Source organism: Miniopterus schreibersii (genome assembly GCF_964146895.1).
Source record: "Miniopterus schreibersii genome assembly, chromosome: 9".
NCBI classification, from domain to species: Eukaryota; Metazoa; Chordata; class Mammalia; order Chiroptera; family Miniopteridae; genus Miniopterus; species Miniopterus schreibersii.
This window is the reverse complement of record NC_138118.1, coordinates 45,707,523-45,724,912: the sequence shown is the minus strand read 5'-3', so window position 1 is coordinate 45,724,912 and position 17,390 is coordinate 45,707,523. Positions and strand designations below refer to the sequence as shown.

General features: G+C 36.7%; 1 protein-coding gene across 2 annotated transcripts in view; it reads right to left on the bottom strand.

The window, feature by feature from the left end:
- The window catches only part of RELN (reelin), a 484,957-nt gene that overhangs the window by 97,859 nt on the left and 369,708 nt on the right, over positions 1 to 17,390 (bottom strand). For both annotated transcript variants that reach the window (XM_081147442.1, XM_081147441.1), the window contains exons 25-28: positions 17,162 to 17,367; positions 13,542 to 13,713; positions 12,861 to 13,061; positions 882 to 1,114 (exon numbers count right to left, since the gene is read on the bottom strand). In XM_081147442.1, coding sequence (XP_081003568.1) covers positions 882 to 1,114; positions 12,861 to 13,061; positions 13,542 to 13,713; positions 17,162 to 17,367 — 812 coding nt within the window. The remainder of the gene's footprint in view (positions 1 to 881; positions 1,115 to 12,860; positions 13,062 to 13,541; positions 13,714 to 17,161; positions 17,368 to 17,390) is intronic.

Below are 17,390 nucleotides of genomic sequence, written 5' to 3'. Positions count from 1 at the left end.
CTTTCTTTATTTTTACCCAACAATAAGAACTAAATGTGCCTGGCCGGGCGTGGCTCAGCAGTTGAGCATCGACCTAGGATCCAGGAGATCGCAGTTTGATTCCTGGTCAGGGCACATGCCTGGGTTGCAGGCTCAGTCCCCAGTCAGGGATGTGCAGGAGGCAGCTGATCAATGATGACTCTCCCATAATTGATATATCTATCTCTCTCTCTCCATCTCTCCTCCTCTCTCTGAAATCAGTAAAGATATATTAAAAAAAAGAACTAAATGATCGTATATTTTCTCCCTTTGTCCTAGCTGCCAGGAAACTAAAAGTTAAATTTATTGCCCTATTAATGAAACTAATTCACTTGAAGTGCTTGATCCACTGATCTCGTTCCTCTGTCAACTGAATTTAAATCTTTTCCTCTATTGTTTTTATATTTATTGTAATAGTCATTTAAAGGGATCTTTTATATTGCAAGACATTTCAAATTGTCTATATAGGGAGGCATTAATTTATGAAGAAGTCTATGTAAAGTAAAATCTGATATAATGCCTTTAATTCTTTTAGCCTTTAACATTTTTTGTTCACAGCTGTATTCCTAGTGCCCAGGACAGTGTTCAGTAAATATTTGTTGAACAGATGAATAAATGAGTGAGTGAATTTTTTTCACAAGTGTAAATGTATGCACGTGCACACACACACACACACACACACACATCCTTACCTTAGGAATTTTATTCCAGCGCTCTTGTCTTCAAGAGTCATTACTTGACTAGATAAAGCTAGATTTATGAATTCTTTTAAGTTATCAACATGTATGAAATAAAGATATTGAGATAAATATATGCTCCCAAGAAACAGCAGCTGCAGCACATAATAAGAAAGGTGACTTTACCTGGTTGCAAGGGACCTTGGAATAACAATGGTGATTCTTGTCCATTCTTCAAAGTCTCCACTGTGATACATGGTGGGCTCACTCAACTCTCGGGAGTTTCCTTCACATCCTTTGCCTGCAGAAGCTGGGTAACAGCCTTCTTTTACCAGAAACCAGGACATACCAGCATCATGAGAGTACTGAAGAAGAACTGGGGCGGCACTGCTGAACTGATTGGCACACCCTATGTTTAGCTATTTAAAGGCAGAAATATATAGGGTTTTAGTTCCAAGTCATCATTTAGCAAATTAGGTGCTATAGCAGTCAGAGGGCCCTTTCTATTGAGTCTGCATTAAATTGACAATGAGAAGACCTGCAGCTCAGTTTCAACCAAGACCCTTCCATATGTTCTGGAAATCTTTGTTTAGGCAAACAACAGATGATTCTTAGCAGAAAGCTGGACCAGTTGCCCATTTTGTGAATTTCTTGGGGTTATAGGAAGAAAGACAGAAGCACAGTATCTGTTATGTTGGAGCCTTGGACAAAAGCCAAGAAGCCAAGAAACGTTTTCTTCCCCTTTCCCAGATGGCATAAACAGAGGGAAGCAGAAGATGAAAAGCTGTCCTCTTTAGAACACAAAGGTTACCTGAAGAGAGGGCTGTCCTCTCTGCTTCAGTGGAACAAACATCTTTATTCAATTTTCTTGCCAAAGCCCAGTAAGAAATCATTGTCAACTCAGATGAAAGAGCTTAGCTTTTGTCACAGCATCAAGTATGCAAAATAACCCAGAAATAAAACTAATATTGCTCTGTGTGCTTAAGTAGAGAAATGTCATCCTAGGATTAACATTAAAAAAATTAAAAATGCAACCTAAGTCCCAATGCCCTAGCACAACTATTTTTATTTCTCTACTTTTATCATCTACTCTTTATAAAGAAGTATATATTTTGTTCACATAGTTGAAGTTCTAGAACTTTCTAGAACTTTCCTCCTACTTTCTATTTAACGTATTGTTTCATTATTAAGGGCAGTATTGCAAAAAATGTATTTTTTTCCTTCAGTTGATTTGTTACCACCAGATAAATTCCTAGAAAAAGTACTACTAACTCAAAATGTAGACACTCTTTAAATTTTCTATTTATATATGTTTATTTTCAGTTAATTGGTTTCAGATGTATCAGTTTTACCACAACACTGAATATTATTCTAGTTTAAGATAGTTTCTTTCTAATTTAATAAATGTATAAATTTTCTTATTAGCTTTAGTTTATGTTTTTGATAATCACAAATGTCAAGCTCTTTTCCTGGTATTTATTTAATTATATGCTCTCTTATATGAATGATCTATTCATATCTTATTTCATTGTTACTGGGAGCTACCATAGAATTTTACTGTATAAGACTACAAATAAGATTAGTCATATTTTATAGAAAAAAATTTAAGGACTCAAAATAACACAATAATGACAAAAGAATGGTAGGAAAGGATGAAGGAAATGTAGAGCCATAGGCAAGTCATATTGGCCCAGAGTTCAAGAGGTCAACCAGTTCATCATTGTGATTATGCAGTCGCTTGATCCAGTCTTTCAAAAGATTTCAATAACCTCCTTAAAATGGCAGCGAAGTAGGTAAAGGTACACTCACCTCCTCCCAGGACCAAACTGGAATTACAACTAAATTATAGAATAATCATCCTGAAAAACAAACTGCAGACCAGCTTAAGGGACCTAGAAACAGCCCAAGTGCCCACCAGTAGATGAATGGATAAAAAAACCCCAGTACATTTACACAATGGAATACTATATAGTTGTCAAAAGGAAAGATCTTTAGTTAATCTCTATTTATATGCATATTATCCATGGACACAGACAATAGTGTGGTGAAGGCCTGGGGTAGGGAGTGGGTGTGGGGTGGAAGGGGTTACTGGGGTAAAAATGGGGACAACTGTAATATTTTCAACAATAAAGATAAATTAAAGAAATAAATTAAAAAAAAAAAAAAGAATAGTAAAGAAATAAAAAAAAGAAGGATCTTATCCTTTGCCACAGCATGTAGGAACCAGGAAAGTATTATGCTAAGTGAAATAAACCAGGCAGAGAAAGACAAATATCACATGAGATTACTTTTATGTGGAATCTAATGAACAAAATAAACTGATGAACAAAATAGACCCAGAGTCATTGAAGCATGCAACAGGTTGATGTATAGCAGAGGGAAAGGAGGGGCGGGTCAGGAAGGGATTAACCAAGGAATTTATATGCACATATGCATAGCCCATGGACACAGACAATAGTATGGTGAAAGCCTGGGGAGAGGGCAGGAGGAAGGTGCAGGGGATCAATGGGGGAGGGGGGAGAGGGAGACATCTGTAAATTTTTCAACAATAAAGATAAATAAAAAAATAAAGAAATAAAAAAGTAAAAATATCTAAAAAAAAAAAAAAAAAAAAAGCCTATGACCACGGATTTATAGAAGATGCCACATAGAGACTGGTAGGAAAGGTGGAGATGTGAAAAGGGCTGACCCTACTCCCACAGGTGGTTACTGAGATTCTGGAGGGATATCTCAGCTGCAAAAATTCACACTGAGGAGCGTGGGGTCTCAGCTCCATGCCAGGCTCCCCAACCCAGAGCACCAGAGCCAGAAAGAGCAGCCCACATAACATCACTGTGTGAAAATCAGTGGGAATTCTATCTGTCAGGAAGAGACAGGAGTCCTCGAGAGACACAGGCACCCTTTTAAAGGGCCAATGCACAAAATTTCATTCACAGCCACTCACCCTGGGCTCCAGCAATAGGGGGAGAACCAGAATAGAGTCATGCGAGGAGAGTCTGAGGTTTGTGGCTCTGGGGAGAGAACGAAAGGGACAGCTGCAAAAATCCCTGAGCGGAGTCATTCTTCCGTACCACAGATGCCATCTTTTTTGGGTGGAGAACTCACTTCCTCATGGTACAAGCCTGGGAGAATGTAATGGCCCCATCCCCTAGACTCCCTCTCTTGCCACCCTGAAGAGCCTATACCTTGTTGAGGAGTCAACTGCCTTGGCCAGGGTGCAAAGGTCTGGGCAGACTCAGGTGTCAGTGACTGAGTTGTGTGGCTTTGGGACAGGGACCATTCCTCCACTTTCCTGTGAACCTCACTGGTGTTTCCCCTCACAGGAGATCTGCTAGCCATATCCTACAGACTCTCAGAGACCCCACCCTACTGAGCTTGGGCTCTTCACTGCAGAATTTTGGACAGACTGAGTTGTGTGATTCTAGGATATGGGCCATTTCCCCCTTGTACGCCCAAGCAGTGCAGACCCCTCTTTTCTCATAGCCAAACCTTGGTGTGTTTGAGGCCTGATCTCTGCTGGCCTCACCCTGATGACTCTGCTGGGCTCACCCTGATGACTCCTTGAGACCCCACCCCACCACAAAAGTGTGCGAGCACCTAGCGTGTAGCAACTAAACTTGGTATATCCAAGGACTTTTGCTGAGTGGCCTCAGACCCAGCACTGGCACTGAGTTAGAATCTGTATCAGTCTGGTGAACAGCACTTGTCTCTACCTGGTGACTCACTGAGAACCTACCTCATGCAACTCAAGTATCATCAGAGGCTCTTTCAGTGACTGAGCTTAATAGGCAGCTGGCAGATGGAGGCAGGCGGAGACAGATCTTTGTTGAACTGCCCCTGAGCAAGGTGCTGGTAATAGCTGGCCTTAGTGCATACTTGGTCCTTCTCATGCACACTCAGGCCCAGCAGAGGCAGCCACAAACTCTGGATCACTTTGTAGCTCCAAACAAGCTACCTACAACCAGTCACAGGCAGCGCCTGACATTGGCCTGCACCAGAGTCCCTCCCAGAGGCCCTGAACAAACATACTGAATAGAAAGCTTCAGACAACATTAGAGCAGGATCCAATAAACTTCACAAGTGGCATATCCAAAGGAAGATCTCAACAGTTATCAGGCCCTGCTGAGAGGTGAGATGACTTCTTCATTGTGTGGTCAGCACCTGTACAGCAGCTCATACACTGTGGTCAGAGTTGATCCTCACAGTCAGCCAGCCTGAGGGTCAATCCCAAGCACAAATGGGCCACTAGCAATCAAGAGTCAATTACAACAAGAGGACCCACATAACTCACACAAAGGACATTCCTGGAGCACCCAGCTCAGGTGATCAAGGAGACGGTGCCGCTGGACCCCACAGGACACCTACTACATAAGGCCACCCTATCAAGACTGGGAGTGATAACAGATCTACCTAATACATAGAAACAAACACAAAGAAGCAGCCAAAATGGGGAGACAGAGAAACATACCCCAAATGATAGAACAGGAGAAATCTCCAGAAAAAGAGCTAAGTAAAATGGAGGTAAGCGATGTCTCAGATACAAAGATCAGAAAAATGTTTATAAAGATCTTCTAGAAACTTAGTGAGAACAACAAGAAACATAGTGAGAACCATATCAGCATGAAAAACAACAAAGAAACCATAAAAAAGAACCATTCAGAAATGAAGAATACAGTGTTGAAATTAAGAATTCACTGGGAGGAATAAACATAGGTTGGAGGAAGCAAAGGATAGAATCAGTGATTTGGAAGACAAGGTGGAGAAAACATCCAATCAGAACAGCAAAAAGAAAAAAGAGTTTAAAAAAATGAGGATAGTTTAAGAGACCTTTGGGACAACATGAAGCATAACAAAACCTGCATCATAGGGGTTCCATAAGGAGAAGAGAGAGAGTAAGAGATTGAAAACTTATTTGAAGAAATAATGACCCCAAACTTCCTTAAACTGGTAAAGGAGAAAGACACCCAAGTCCAGAAAGCACAGAGAGTCCCAAACAAGATGAACTCAAAGAGGCCCACACCAAGACACATCATAATTAAAATGGCAAAGGTTAAAGACAAAGAGAGAATCTTAAAAGCTACAAGAGAAAAGCAATTAATTACCTACAAGACTGTTAATTACCATAAGACTGTTATCTGATTTCTCAACAGAAACATTTCAGACCAGAAGGGATTGTCATGAAATATTCAATGATGAAAAGCAAGGACCTACAACCAAGACTACTTTACCCAGAAAGGATATCATTTAAAACAGGAGGAAAAAAGAGCTTCCTAGACAAGAAAAAGATACAGGAGTTTGTTACTACTAAGCCAGTATTACAAGAAATGTTAAAGGGCCAGCAAGAAGAAAAAGAAAGAAGGAGGAGGAGGAGGCAAAGGAGGAGGAAGAAGGAAGAAGGGAGAAGAAAAAGAAGAAGGAAAAGAAGCAGAAGAAAGAAAGGAAAGGAGAACATAGTTAAAAGAATAAAATGTCAATAAATATGTACCCATCAATAATCACTTTAAATGTAAATGGCTTAAATGCTCCTATCAGAACTTTACACATGAAAGAACTTGAAAAAGAACAACAATCAAAGCCCAAAGTGAACAGAAGGAAGAAAATAATAAAGATCAAAGCAGAAATAAATGAAATAGAGTCTAAAATATACAAAAGATCAATGAAACCAAGAGGTGGTTCTTTGAAAAGATAAACAAGATGGACAAACCTTTAACAAGACTCATCAAGCAAAAAAGAGAGCAAATCCAAACAAATAAAGCCAGAACTGAAAGAGGCAAGTAACAACTGACTTGACAGAAACAAAAAGGATTGTAAGAAATATTATGAACAACTACATGCCAACAAATTGGACAATCTGGATGACATGGGTAAATTCCTAGGAACATACAATCTTCCAAAACTGACTCAGGAAAATCAGGATACCTGAATAGGCTAATAACAACTAATGTAATTGAAGCTGTAATTTAAAAACTCCAAACTGACAAAAGCTCTGGACCGGATGGCTTCACAGGTAAATTTTACCAAACATTCAAAGAAGAACTAACACTTATCCTTCTCAAACTGTTCCAAAAATTCAAAGGGAGAGAAGATAGCCAAGTTCATTTTAAAGGCCAGTATTATCATAATTCCAAAACCAGACAAAGACAACAAAAAGAAAGCAAATTATAGGCCAGTATCCCTGGTAAACATAGATGTTAAAACCCTCAACAAAATATTAGCAAACCAAATCCAGCAATACGTTAAAAACATCACATACTGTGATCAAGTGGAATTTATTCTGGGGATGCAAGGTTGGTACAATATTTGCAAATCAATAAATGTGATACATCACATAAACAAAATAAAAGATAAAAATCCAACACCCATTTATGATAAAAACTCTCAGCAAACTGGGAATAGAGGGAATATATCTCAATGTAATAAAGGCCATATATGACAAACTTGCAGCAAACATACTCAATGAGCAAAAACTACAAGCCTTTCCCTTAAGATTGGGAACAAGCCAGGGATATTCATTTTCACAACTCTTATTCAACATAGTACTGAAGTCCTAGCAATCTGAGAAGAAGAAGAAATAAAAGGCATCCAAGTTAGAAAGGAAGAAGTAAAATTGTCATTATTTTCAGATGACATAATACTGTATCTAGAGAACCCTCAAGATTCCACCAAAGAAACTACTAGAACTGATAAATGAATTCAGTAAAGTAGCAGGATACAAAATAAATATCCACAACTCAGTTGCATTTTTAAACTCCAACAATGAACTATCAGAAAGAGAATCTAAGAAAAACAATTCCACTCACAATTGCTTCAAAAAAATATGTAGGAATAAATTTAACCAAGGATGTAAAAGACCTGTACTTGGAAAATTATAGGACATGAAAGAAAGAAATTGGGGAAGATACAAATAAGTATCTCCTGTGTTCATGAATATACTGTGAACACATATACTGTGTTCATGAATAGGAAGAAATAACATTAAAATGTCTATGCTTCCCAAAGCAATCTAAAGATTCAATTCATTTCTTATCAAGATACCAATGGTGTACTTCACAGAAGTAGAAAAAATATTGCAAAAATTTATATAAACCCACAAAAGACCCAGAATAGCTATGGCAATCTTGAGAAAGAGGAACAAATTTCGAGGTATCACGCTACCTGACATCAAATTGTACAAGGCCATAGTAATCAAACAGCATAGTACTGGCATAAAAACAGACATAGATCAATGGAACAGAATAGAAAGCCCCCAAATTAACCCATGACTTTATGGTTAATTAATATTTGACAAAGGAAGCAAGAATATATAATGTGGTAAAGGCAGTCTATTCAATAAATGGTAATGGGAAAATTGGATAGAAAATGCAAAAAATGAAACTAGGCCACCTTCTTAAACCATACACAAGAATAAACTCAAACTGGATGAAAAACTTAAATGCAAGACTTGAAACTACAAAAATCCTAGAGGAAAAGATAGGTGGTAAAATCTTGGACATTTCTTGTAGCAATATTTTTTTCTGATATATCTCCTTGGGTAAGGAAAACAAAAGAAAAAGTAAACAAATGGAACTAGTTCAACCTAAAAAGTTTTAGCACATTGAAGGAAACCATCAACAAAATGAAAAGACAACCCACTGAATGGGAGAACATATTCACCAATGACAGAGCCAATAAGGAGTTAATATCCAAAATTTATAAAGTACTTATACAAATTAATACCCAAAACCCAAACAATCCAATTAAACAATGGGCAAAGGACCTGAATAGACACTTTTACAAAGTGGACATTCAGATGGCCAATAGACATGAAAAGATGCTCAAAGTCACTAATCATCAGATAAATGCAAATTAAAACCACAATGAGATATCACATAACACCTGTTAGAATGGTTATTATCAATAAGTCAATAAACAACCAGTGTTGGTGGGGATGTGGAGAAAAGGGAATCTTCATGCACTGTTGGTAGGAATGCAGATTGGTGCAGCCACTGTGGAAAACAGTATGGAGTTTCCTCAAAATATAAAAGTGGAACTGCATTATGACCCAGCAATTATTCTTCTGGGAATATATCCAAAGAAGACCAAAACACTGTTTGGAAAGAATATATGCACCCCTATGTGCAAGGCAGTGTTATTTTTAATAGCCAAGATTTGAAAGCAGCCCAAGTGCCTATCAGTAGGTGAGTGGATAAAAAACTGTGGTATATTTATAAAACGGAATACTTCTTGGTCACAAAAGAGAAGGAACTCTTTTTTGTGACAGCATGGATGGACCTGGAGAACATTATGCTAAGTGAAATAAGCCAGTAAGAGAAAGAGAAATACCATATGATTAAACTCATATGTGGAATCTAACGAACAAAATAAACTAACAAACAAAATAGAAACAGACCCATAGATAGAAAACAGACTGATAGCTGTCAAAGGGGAGAGAGATTACTGGGCTAGGTGAAAAAGGTGAAGGGATTGAGCAAAAAACAAACAAACAACTGATAGACACAGACAAGAACATGGTGATTACCAGAGGGAAAGAGGGTTGGGGGAGGTAAAAGAGGGTAAAAGGAGGATAAATGGTGACAGAAAGAGATGTGACTTGGGTGGTGAACACACAACACAGTACTCAAATGGTATATTGTAGAATTGTATACCTAAAACCTATATAATTTTATTGACCAATGTTACCCCAATAAACTCAATAAAAGAAGATTCCATATTTTCCTTTACAATTTGGCTAGTAAAATTTTACTGTGATTCATTTATATAATTAAAAGTCAAGAATATAAGTAAAGACTTGACTTTCAGATGCGTGATTAAACTCTTCTAACACAAATTCCGCTTAATACATTACCCATTAGTAAGCCAAGCCTTTGTCATGTGGTGAGAGTAGTCATACTGGGTGCAACACATAGTTAGCATTTTGTCTTAGACTTATGATGACTGCCATTGTTCCTAAAATAGGCAAGTCAATGGAACTTTCAGTTCTGTAACAAGTTTGTGCTTTTAAAAACTAATTATTTAGCCTCTTTTTTTTTTTTTTAATATCTTTATTGATTTCAGAGAAAGGAAAAGAGGGGGAGAGAGAGAGAGATAGAAACATCAATGATGAGAGAGTCATTGATTGGCTGCCTCCTGCACGCCCCTGGACTGGGGATTGAGCCCACATCCCGAACATGTGCCCTGACCGGGAATCGAACCCCGATCGCCTGGATCCTGGGTCGACACTCAACTGCTGAGCCACGCCCGGCTGGCCTAGCCTGACTCTTAACTGTTGATACTTTCTAGGATTCAATTATTGGCTTTCCTATCTTTTTACTGTATACATGCTCCCTAATGTCATTCACAATCATAATTTTAAATTCCATCTGAATACCTATGACTCCCGGATATGACCTCTCTCCAGCTCCTTGGACAATGTCCACAACTGCTTCCTGTGCATTTCCATTTGAGCAGTCCACAGGCACCCACAATTCCACAAGTCCACACCTGTTCTCTTCATCCACCCCCTAAAACAAATCCTCCTCTTCCTGTATTTCCAGTTACAGTGACTGGAGCCAGAAATGTGGGAGTTGTTCTAGGATCCATTCTATCATCCACTTACCAATATACCACTTGTTGACTATACTCCTTTAATATCTCTCAGATCCACCTATTTATCCTTATAACCTTATGCTATGCCTTAATCTGGCCTCCTCAGTTTTCACTGTGATGACTGCTCTTGCATCCTTTCTTTACTCGAAATACATTCAGCAGTCTGAGCACTTTTCTCCGCCTCCTCCACTACCACAGAGGTCCAAGTTTCCATCATCTCTTACTTGGATCATTGCAATAGTTGCCCAGCTGGCCTTTCTGTCTCTGCCCTTGCCTCTGCCAGTGCATTCCTGGCACAGTCACAAGAGTGATTCTTTAAAAGCCTCAGCAGAGTATGTCACTCTTCTGTTACTCATTTTATTTACAACAGAAGTCAAAGACCGACTTTATTTTTTCTACTTGTCTTACTCTTTGCTCTAGTCACAATGGCATCCTTATGATTTCTTGAACTTTTCCAAGGACAGTCTTATTTCAATGACTGATGATTGTACTTTTTGTTCCCTGTGTCTGGAATGTTATTTCCCACTCACTCCTTCACTTTTCAGAGGTCTCAGTTTATAAGTCATTTTTTAGTGAGGCCAACCTCACAACCCTTTATAAAATAGTAACTACCCTCCAGCACTCTAGTGCACACTCTCTATCCTTATTTTTTCCATAGCCTAGAACAGACTCTGGTACATAGTAGAGGCTTTATAAATATTTACTGAATAAATGAATGAATGTACTGTTGATTCCAGTTTCCCCTTCTGTTAACACCCATACTGCTGCCAGAATGACAGTTCTAAAATACAGGTCTGATTCTTGCACTCAATGGATTAAAAATCTTCCATGATTCATTGCTCTTGGGTTAAAGTCCAAGTGGCTTTGTGTGTCATATAAAGCCAATTAGGATCAACTTTGTCTGTGACCTCTGTGGTACATTTTCCAAACTCTTTAACGTTTCCAAATTTTCCATTCTCATTTGCACTTTATGTATTTGCACATTTTGTTCCACTGGAATTCATTCCCTCCCATTGTTCAGCTGGCAAAGTCTTTGTATTTCCAGAGACTTCCAATTTCAACTCATCCATCCATCCATCCATCCATCCATCCATCCATCCATCCATCCATCCATCCATCCATTTATTCAGCTAACATACTTTTGAAGCACCTGCCACCTGCCAGGCACTATGCAGGTCGTCCTGTAGCATCAAAGCGGTTTCTACTCCTGTGACTGTATTGTGGCTGTTTACTTTTCTGGCTCACTTACTAGCTTTTGAGATCCTTGAGGGCTAAGGCCATATTTTTCATCTTCATATTTCTAGCATCTAGTGTTTGACATGCACATGAAATATACCGGCACTGTGCACTTTCGTACAAATGAAACTAAGTCTTCTTACAGATGCCAAATATATATTAATTGTCAATCCCTGAAAGACCCTTATTACATATCTATTATTAACTGACAGCCATAAATCAATAGTATTCTGATGGTGTGATTTGAGAATTGAGATTTTTCTTAGGTATTATGCATTTTTATTGGTTGTTTAAATACTTGAAACATTTAATAATGTTTTATTTATTTAGATTTTGTAAACTTCATAATTTCATCTTGCAGACTTTAACACCTATACTACCCTGATTTTTTTTTAAATAAAAAAAGTGTCTGATGAGACACAGCATAATATTCTGGCAATGCACTGGCTATTGCTGCTATTTTGTTACCTTTTTAGACAGTACCAATAAATTAATATAGAGTCATATACTGTTATTAAAGGTTTTTCCATTGTAGTTTAGCATTAAAATCTAAACAGAAAAGGATAATAGTTCACTGATCAACTTCCTTGTTTACAGACCAGTGCAAATTATATTTGAAGAGCTGCCTATAAACATCCGATCTCTTTAATAATTCCATTTGTAAATTATTTAGTATCTGCATCCCGCCGTTATGTAAGGACCATGTAGTTGGGTTAGTTCATTAAAACTGCATTACTTTCGACCCCAGAATTCACCAATGGGATTTTATCATAAACACAATGAAATTTTGATTAGGCTTCTGAAAAAAGAGCTTGTCAAAGTAAATACTTGCTATACATGTTGACATGTTATCATAGTGCTGAAGAACAACAAGCTTTTAAGAGGGCAATGATAATGAAAGTAAACATTTATAGAATCAAAGGAAGAGAAATTATTTGAAAATGCTATAGTAAAAACATAATATAACTCACAAGTCCTAAATGCACTAGTAAGCTGAAAGGAAGAACTTATCTATTACCATTCAGAAACATGGGACTCATTAAGTCACAATCAGATTGAAATCCTAAAAGTCAATTTCCTTTTTAATTCTAGTAGAGTTCCATGATAGCTTAAAGAAATACAATGACATAGCTACAACTTCTAGGGCTCATGAAAAAAAAAAAGATAAGCTGTTTCCTTATGGAAAAGCTAAAAAGCGTTGCCATTTTAAGATTATTGAACTTTTGTTCAAGTCTCTTCTTTAATAGCACATGAAAAATTTGCATTCTTTGTCAATTTCACTTGTAAATATGGAAGATGTTTTACTCCTTGACCTGCCCTGGGTAAAAGTTTGTGCATAAATACCTTGAACTGTAGCACATATCCGGGTTTCAGAGTCAAATCACGAGTTACTGCAAATCGATCCCCGTCTGATTTTCCAAATACCATGGCTGATGGTGTGGCGGAGCAGAAAGTTTCATTTTTAACCATTCCTTCATTAGCCAACATCAACCACACACTCATTTGATTCATAGGGTAATCAAAAGCTGGCTTCTCATAAAAGTTCTAATAGAAACAATACAAACAACACAGAAAGGCAGTTTGAGAGCTTTGAAAATAAGAAAGGAATTTTTAGTTCATGACATGCAGAGTCATGTACCATTTCCTATATATAGGAAAATACAGCAGAATCTCTAATTTACTTAATCTTTATTTTTACTGCCATGAATTTTTTCTTCTGATGATTTAATAACTGAAAATATTTTGCCACTGTATATCTAATTTTAAAATACGCTAGTAATCATGCCTGATAACGGCCAGATTTCAGGTTTTTTTGTTTTTTTGTTTTACATCGAAATAACCTGGGAACTAGTAGCATAAAGAGGTAACAAAAAATTAAGTGTGAACCAAAAAATTAAGTGCAAACACAGAAAAGTTATATTACATGTCAAGTGTCAAGCACTAAATTTTGGGGGAAGTGTGAAGTTCTTTAATCCCATCTACTTTTATAATTATCTCCTTGGAGTTCAGACATGAAAAAAATACCTGGGGTAAAGTTGGGTTGACAACTGGGATGACCTGCTTTTGTTTTTCTGACAGAATGATAATGTCATCGACCGCCCACTGGTCATAGTCCTCCCCTGAGAAAATGGGCTGCCACCACCGGAACCTGGTGCAAGTGGTCTTGGCAGCAGCTGGAAGCTCCAGATAGACAAATCTGCATAAAAGCAAATCACTTATGGTTAGGAAAGGAAAGCTGTGTCTTAGCAGCTGTTAAAATAACAAGAATAGTAATAAGAGAAAGTTTAGTTGTCTTTAATCTCTTGATATTTTTGAAAATTTTCTCAGTTTAATAGATCAGACAAGAGGTTTCAAGTTGTAAGCAGGCTTAGTTCTGGTCATGTTTATTCCATTTGGAACTGTATCTTTTCGAGGCAATATTTCAACTGTGTTAGATTCACTGAACAATGTCTTTTGACTACTATGACAATGGTCATAACATTTTCTAGAAATACCTAGAAAAAGTTGTCCCTTTGTGTGTTATTATATTAAAATAGCATTCAAAAATTTTTATAATAAAATGGAATGCTTTAATATGGTATATAAAAAGAATTATACTCCACAACCAAGTGAGGTTTATTGCAAGAATGCAAGGCTCATTCAATATTCAAATCTCAATGCAATACTGTAATATCAACAGGCTACAGATGAAAAATCAGGTATCAATTGACGAAGATATTTGACAAAATCCAATAGCATTCAAAATTTTTTCAAAGCTGCTCTTATTGTGGGAAAACATAAATATGCACTAAAAAACCCCACAAACTCACCCATAATCTACTGTACGGGGTTGGCCTCTGTTAAAATTTGGATATATATCATTAAAGCAAGTAATCTTTTTATAGATGAGATATGTATATATCGGTATCCTACAGTTTAAAACTTAACATTATTTCATAAGCACATTCTCATGCCAGTAGAATTATTTCTTAAGGTCACACTATTGTCTATATAATTTTCCATAAGACAAATATGCTATTACTTATTTTACCTTTCCCTACTATAAATAATTCCGGGATGAAAATCTTTATGCATAAAGCTTTATCTACACTTCAGCTTATTTCATAAGGTGAGATTCCTAGACACAGAATTATCAGGTCAAATAAACTGGTCATGTTTAAGGCTCTTGATTTTTCCAAATTCCTTTCTGGAAGAGTCACACAGTTGGCAGGATGACATCAGAGTGCTAGTCTTGCTGCTCCCATGTGGAGAAAACACTTGGCATTATCTTTAAAAATGACCATTTGGCCCGGATGGGCGTGGCTCAGCGGTTGAGCGTCGGCCTAGGATCCAGGCGATCGGGGTTCGATTCCCGGTCAGGGCACATGCCCGGGTTGTGGGCTCGATCAGTGACTCTCTCATCATTGATGTTTCTATCTCTCTCACTCCTTCTCCTTTCCTCTCTTTGAAATCAATAAAGATATATTTAAAAAAAAATAAAAATAAAATAAAATAAAAATGACCATTTAACTGTTGAAAAATGGTATCTTTTTTATTGCAACAGAGGTTGGACATTATTCATGTTTTATTATGCATCTATGTTTCCTCTTGTAACATCTGCTCATTCCTTTTACCCATTTTTCTATCGGGATCTTAGTGTTTTTCCAGATAATTTGTATAAACTCTTTACAGCAGCATTGACCCTCTGTTTCTCTTAATGGTTGCAAGTATTTTCTCAGTTTGTTTTCCTTCTTTTCATTTCTTTGTGTGTTTTTTGACACGCATGTGTTGCATGTGTACGTAGTTTAATATTTGCACATAGTATATTTCTATGTAAGTAGTCCTTTTCTTTATCAATTGTTCCATTGAATTTATGTTTAGAAAGTTTAGATCTTTTCTCAAAATCAGATAACAATCTAAATGTTTAAATATTTAACGAGTCTTCAACAGTTTTTGATAACGTAAGGTGATAATCTAAATTGATATTTTCCCCCAAGAGCTGACCCACCATTTTCTAACACCAGTTGACTGAATAACCGTTCTTCTCGTTGACAGTTGATGCATCTTTGTTTCATATGTAAGTTCTTATATATTTGAGTCAACTTCTGGGTCATCTATTTGGTTTCATTGTTTGTTCTATCTATCCATGCACCAGTATCATTCTATTTTAATTATTTAGGTTATATATTTTAATATCATGTAGAGCATTCCTCTATTCTCCCCTCAAAAGTTTAAGCTATTTTTGCCAGTTTATATTTCTAGATATAAAGTTAAAAAAAAAATGCCACCAGGATTTTGATTGGAATTGCATTAAACATAAATTAAAAGATATTCATATCACAATATTTAGTTTTCTGATCCAGAGATGCTGTATTATTTTCCTTTTATTTGTTTTCTTTTATCTCTGAAGGAAGTTTGGAAGTTTTCTTTACAGAGATTCTCAGAATTGTTTGTTAAAGTTACTCCTTATATTTATTTATGTATTAGTCACCACAAATGGGGACTTTTTCTGATATCTTCCAACTCAGAGTTTCTTTACCATTTTAGTGTCATAAACTCTTTGAAAATCTGGTGAAATATTCTGGCCCTAAAGAAAAGTTCCAATAAAAATAAAGCTGAATATTTCTGGAATTTTTGTTTGTCTATATAGTAATCTAGGCACTTTACTGAACGATCAGTAATGTCCAGATTGACAATGATATTACTTGGAGAAATAATTTGAATTATTTTCAACTGTGTTTTTAAGCCAGTTTGGCACCATTACAACTCCCTCTCTGTATATTTAATTTGTAAATTTGAATCTACCTATTCTTCAATAATAATTGTTTTCAATAAAACAAGGTTCAGTTGTAAAATACAAAACAGGGACAACTTTAGTATGTTAAAGCTCAATAAGAATTGGTCAACATATATAAAGAAAAAATGTTGTCTTTGTGTTAACATGAAAATCCAGAGATTATAAAAAGGAATTCTCTAAAAGTGATATCCTTGAGTAGATTTCAATGACACATAAAATATAAAGTACAAATACAGAATTTCAAAATACTACATAATTGCAAAAGAACTAAATTTATATATAGATAAATACATTGATTGTCTGGTACAGGTATTAGTATTAAACGAGTCATTTTCCCAAACTCCTTAACAGTAATTACCTAAGACATTTTATTACATATATTCCCCATTCATCAAAATAAGGACAGGGATAGGCCAGTGAAAAATTTTAAAAAATCCAAGCTCCACAGATTCTTTCACATGCTGGCTTAAGAATAGGCCTGGGTGCAGCCACATGAAGGCTTTCGACAAAATCCATCTTGCTGTTAAATCTAACAGATGAAGATATTTTATATGTGCATTAAAGTAAAACAAAACACAAATGCTTGGAATATCCCTATCTCACAGAGTTTAAAAACAATTCAATTGTCTCTTTTTCTTCTAGTCATGTTTTTTCTCAAATTCTTTAAAAATTCAAACATGAATGCAAATGCTTTCTGTCCAGAAACTTAAATAAAATGAAATGTATATCTACTAGACTAGTATTCATACCAGATATTTATGAGTTTGTCTGTTTTTGCAACCGTTAATGACATTTCGGAAACACCTCAACAACAATGTAATCTTTACCATTCCTGGAAACCACTGGGAGGCCATCAGGGCTTGGTTACCTGGGTTTGCTGAAGTCTGAGAAGTACATCTCTGCCAGCAGATGCCACTGGATGCCCCCGTTGTTGCTGTACTGAAGGAGGATGCCCTCCTCTCTGCTGTCGGGCTTGTTGCACGCAGCACTCTCTCCGCCTATCTGGATGTAGAACTGGACAAAGTCCACCCAAGAAGTATCTAGATCCAAGCTCACCAGCTGTCTTTTTCCAGCCTTTCCAAAGGACAGAAATACCA